We start from the raw sequence: 5,157 nt of genomic DNA, 5'->3' as shown, positions 1-5,157 counted from the left end.
GATTTTTTTTATTTTTTAGAATTTTTATGATTTTTTAGAATTTTTTGGAAATTTTTTGATTTTTTGGAATTTTTTTGAATTTTTGGAATTGTATCAAAATGGCAATTGAAAACATTTAAAATGAAAATCCCCAAAATACCCCTGGTTAAAGATGGAGTTTTTGGATGAAGTTAGTGTATGTGATCAAAATGGCAACAAAAGGGAAAAGTCAGGGACCTAGAGACAAAAAAAAACTATTTAGACTAAAATGGCAAATTTAGACAAAACTCAGGAACTAAAATGGCAATTTACTCTATATTAAAAGTGGAAAAGATTTATCTTTTTGAGTTAAATGCCATTTTAGTCCCTATGGTTTGTGCCATTTTGCCAGTTTAGTTCAAACGTTTCATTTTTAACCTGTTGGTCCAAAAAAGTTTTACAGTTGCCATTTTAGTCCACTGGGTTAACTTCATCCATTTTTTTTCTGTTAAGGAGAAGGCCAATTTGGTCATTTTATATGGCTGAATTGTCGTTTTAGTTAACAGAATTACATAAAAAATGACCGAATTTGCCTTCTCGTTAACAGAAAAAATGGATGAAGTTAACCCAGTGGACTAAAATGGCAACTGTGAAACCTTTTTGGACCCACAGGTTAAAAATGAAACCTTTGTACTAAACTGGTAAAATGGCCCAAACAACAGGGACTAAAATGGCATTTAACTCTATCTTTTTTTTCTTCATATTTTGACCATGGGCCAACGCTGACAATGGAGGCCCGCACACTTAAATCTATAACGCCCGTAAAGGCTTGACGGTGGGAGCTTTAGCGCCCCCCATTAACGAAGGTAGGGGGTTTGGGACACCACCCAGCTGGATAGTCTAAATATTTTGATCTATTTGAAAACTTATCCGATATACCAATGTGCGCTATAATAGCCATTTGAAAAAAAAAGGATTATTACATTGTTAGTCCCTGTAGTTTATGAAAAAAATAATAACATCATGTACTAATACTTTAAAGGAATAATGAATTTAAAAAATCTCAACTAAGATATTTTATATAGGTTAGTGATAAGAATCACCCGAGTACAAAAATTATAACAAACAAAATCAAATGTGTAATTATTGAATGAATACAACCAAGTCTACATATTTGTAAACCATAACTTAACTCTTTAGCTTATGAGCTATAACTTTATACAATCCATAACAACTACGAGTGTAATTAATCAAAAGAGTAAAATCACGGATAGTCCCTGTGGTTTTGCAAAATAACACCTATAGTCCCCATCTTTTGGAAATTACACCGGTGCTCCCTGTGGTTTGACAGTTTGTTACTCGGATAGTCCCTGGAGTGGATAACGGTTAGTTTTCTCCGTTAAGTGAATTTGAAATGACAAATTTACCCTTCATCTTCTCCACTCTATAAAAGCAAAACAACCCCACACCAACCCCACCCACCCCCCACATTGATTAGTGTTGAATCATCAGCACATGTTTTTAATTCCAAATTACAGACATCAATTTGTTTCCTTGTTCCTCTTCAACTTTTGGTTTAAAACAAGAAACAACCGAATCTTTGATCGGACCCAACACCTCTAATCCCAAAAAATAACCCTTTATCATCACTATTTACGGTTTCTTTCACACCAATTTCACAATTTTCAACACAATTATCAACACATGCCCAAATATCAGCTTTATTTGCTCTTTTGTTATTAGAAATTGATTTACCAGATCTCAACAACAACCTCTTTTTATTAGAACAATCTTGATTCTTGATTTCTGAATCGATTTGGGGTTTTACCCCTCTTAGAACCCTAGTTGATCTCAGTTTCATCCTGGCAAACCCTACACAACGTCAACTAACATCAACATCCCTTATAAGTCAAAGACAAATCTCATGTGTTACAATTCATGATCAAATAAACACGAATAGTGATAAACTGAAGTAAGATCTAATCCTAGTGTTACTTGATAATTGTATATCACCAATATAGTTTCCAATTTGAGATCATTCGATTAAAATCAACACATTGAATTAACAAAAAAAATGTAGAATATGAATATCAAACGCTTCGGTCCGAACACAACAGAATCAAACAAATAATCAAAACAATTTCTGAACATAAACAAATTAACAACTTCAACGAGTTAGGGCTGTTTTTTTAGCAGGAGGAGATATTCAACGAGCAAGACGCAGAAAGTGGTCTGTGGTTAATGGTGGGGGGAACCAGAGAGAAAGGTGGGGGTGGGTGGGGTTGTTTTGTTTTCATAGAGTGGAGAAGATGAAGGGTAAATTTGTCATTTCACATCCACTTGACGGAGAAAACAAACCGTCATCCACTCTAGGGACTATCCGAGTAACAAACTGTTAAATCACAGGGAGCACCGGTGTAATTTCCAAAAGTTAGGGACTATAGATGTTATTTTGCAAAACCAGAGAGACTATCCGTGCATTTAACTCTAATCAAAATAAATTATGAAAATAGAGGCGTGCTTCCTCACATTTCTTACCAAACCACACGGTGTGAGTGTGGGTGTGAGGGTTGTTAGGTCACAGGAGTACAAGAATACCGATCAATTTCCTTCTCCGTTGGAGGAGGCTGCGACAATGATGATGATTCGCACCAATTCTCTTCTTCATCACGCTTTCTTCAAACTAACAGGTATTCTCATCACCAATTCTTTGACAACAACCCCTCTTTCGTCTTCCAGATTAGGTTTAGAATCCACTCTTTTAGCTTCTCTTCTTCACTCCACTTCCTTTTCAAATAATGACGATCCTCCTCTGTCTAGGTATCAAAAAGTTTCCAGCTTGGATGACGCCTTTAACCTGTTCGATGAAATGATCCAGAGAAAACCCCTCCCATCTGTTATCAAGTTTAATCAGCTGTTGAGTGCTCTTACCAAATTGAACCATTTTTCTTGCTCTCTTGACCTTTTCAAACAAATGTGTGCCATTGGAGTTCCTGTTGACAAATACTCTATGAGTATTGCCATCAAGTGTTGTTGTCAGATGTCTCGCACAAATGACGGTTTTGCACTCTTAGCTTCTTGCTTCAGACGAGCTGTTGTACCAGACGTGTTTGTATTTAATACACTCTTAGATGGACTCGTCATAGAAAATAGGATTGCTGAGGCAGAGAGACTCTTCAAGAAGCTCATTAAGCAGAAAATTTGTGAACCTAATGTTGTTACATATTCCACAATGATTAAAGGGCTTTGCAAGTTTGGTAATAATGATATTGCCATTGGTTTGCTTAGGCTCATGGATGAAAGAGGCTGTAAGCTTAATGTTGTTGCATATAATATCATCATTGATAGTCTTTGCAAGGACAAAATGATAGAGGATGCTTTCAAGCTTTTCAATGAAATGGTATTTGCCAAAGGCATTCAACCAGATGTCATCACATACACCTCTCTGATTTATGGCCTTTGTAACTTATGTCGTTGGGACGAGGTCTCTAAGCTGCTAAAAGAAATGGAGGAGGATCTAAGGATCTCTCCTGATGTTAAAACCTTTAGCATATTAGCTGATGCATTTTGCAAGGAAGGTAGGGTGGATGAAGCGGAGGCTGTTATAGACATCATGGTTGAGAGAGGTGAGGTTCCTAACATAGTGACATACAGTTCACTTGTAGATGGTTACTGTCTGCGAGGTGAGATGACCAAGGCAAGGACACTTTTTGATTCACTTACTTCTAAAGGTCTAGTCCCTACTGTTATTACTTATAACAGTTTATTGAATGGGTATTGCAAGAGTTTGAAGATAGAAGAGGCCATGCATATGTTTCATGAGATAACAAGAAAAGGTTTGAAACCTGATATAGTCAGTTACAGCACCATGTTACAGGGATTGTTTCGGGTCGGACGATGTGGAGCTGCACGCAAACTCTTTGATGAGATGCGATCACAAGGCCTAATTCCAGATGAATACACATATGGAGTAATATTAGATGGTCTTTGCAACAACCGTCAAGTTGAAGAGGCGCTCTCTTTGTTCCATTTGGTGGGTGATAGCAAGCTAAATTCAGATATTGTTGTGTACACAATACTTATTGAAGGGGCAGGAAAATGTGGGAAGCTTGATATTGCGAAGACTCTTTTCCATGACCTTACTGTAAAAGGCTTGCAACCTGATGTTCGCACATATGCTGTGATGATTAGTGGCTTGTGTGGGAAAGGTCTAGTAGAGGAAGCAAAACAATTGTTTCTGAAAATGGATGAGAGCGGCTGCCCACCAAATAATGCTACTTACAATGTGCTTCTCCAAGGGTATCTTAAGAAGAAAAAATACGATGATGTAGAGAAGCTTCTACAGGAAATGGATGGGAGAAGTTACTCGCTTGATGCTTCAGCTTCAGCGTTGTTAATCGATCGAATCGCAGCTGGTTCGCTATATAGAAGTTTACTCAAGTTGATTAGTAGGCTTATGCCAAAAGAGTTGATGGAGACTCCTTCCTAGATAACAGCCCAGGAGTATAAATGTAGAATGAATCTGAATGGTGTGTGTGGGTTATGATTCATTTGTGGGATGAGAAATGAAGATTGTATCTATGAAATGTAGGAAGTATGAAATATGTACCAAATTTTCTTTTGAATTATAATTAAGAAAATTGCACGCCTGCACCAGTTGAAAGAAATATAAAAAGATTCCTTTTTTTTTATAAGAAACAAGTGAAGAAACCAATATGTTGGCCAAACCTCGATAAATTGGTCCTGTTCGACGTTCAAAACATGTGTGTGTGATTTTTCAGCACCATGTAGTCTTTATATTTGTGAATTAACCTTTAATGTGTCAGAGAATGTTACTTCTTTGTAGTGTCACACTTACATTTTTTGTTTGATTGATGTTTGTAAAGTAACTTTCATATTGAGTCATTCTTTGGTAAGGTGTCAAAATGGGATTTTTATCCGTTAAAAACGTACTTTAGGTGACTTTCAATCCACTTGTAATCCTAAAGAGCCACCTCTACCGTAACTATATAATCGTATTGATTGTTTTCCTCTTGTTTTATGCTATAGGGACCACAACCATAGTTCAGTTTTGCACATTCTTCAGCTTCTTCTTTATAGAGCTGTACACATGTAGGCACCATTTAATAGATAAAACTTGGTGTGATGCTTCTTTTGAGCAGTTATAACCAGAAATGGCACCATTTATCGTCAACAGAT

At 36.6% G+C, this 5,157-nt stretch overlaps 1 protein-coding gene across 1 annotated transcript; it reads left to right on the top strand.

The window, feature by feature from the left end:
• The first annotated feature begins 2,515 nt into the window (after positions 1-2,515).
• Positions 2,516-4,672, top strand: LOC110899778 (putative pentatricopeptide repeat-containing protein At1g12700, mitochondrial). Its single transcript, XM_022146668.2, has 2 exons — positions 2,516-2,648; positions 2,779-4,672. Exon 2 carries the CDS (start codon positions 2,828-2,830, stop codon positions 4,445-4,447), a length of 1,620 nt encoding a protein of 539 aa, XP_022002360.1. The 5' UTR covers positions 2,516-2,648; positions 2,779-2,827; the 3' UTR covers positions 4,448-4,672.
• Positions 4,673-5,157: the final 485 nt, after the last annotated feature.

This window comes from Helianthus annuus, chromosome 13 (genome assembly GCF_002127325.2).
Source record: "Helianthus annuus cultivar XRQ/B chromosome 13, HanXRQr2.0-SUNRISE, whole genome shotgun sequence".
NCBI lineage: Eukaryota > Viridiplantae > Streptophyta > Magnoliopsida > Asterales > Asteraceae > Helianthus > Helianthus annuus.
This window is presented reverse-complemented; position numbering and strand designations above follow the sequence as displayed.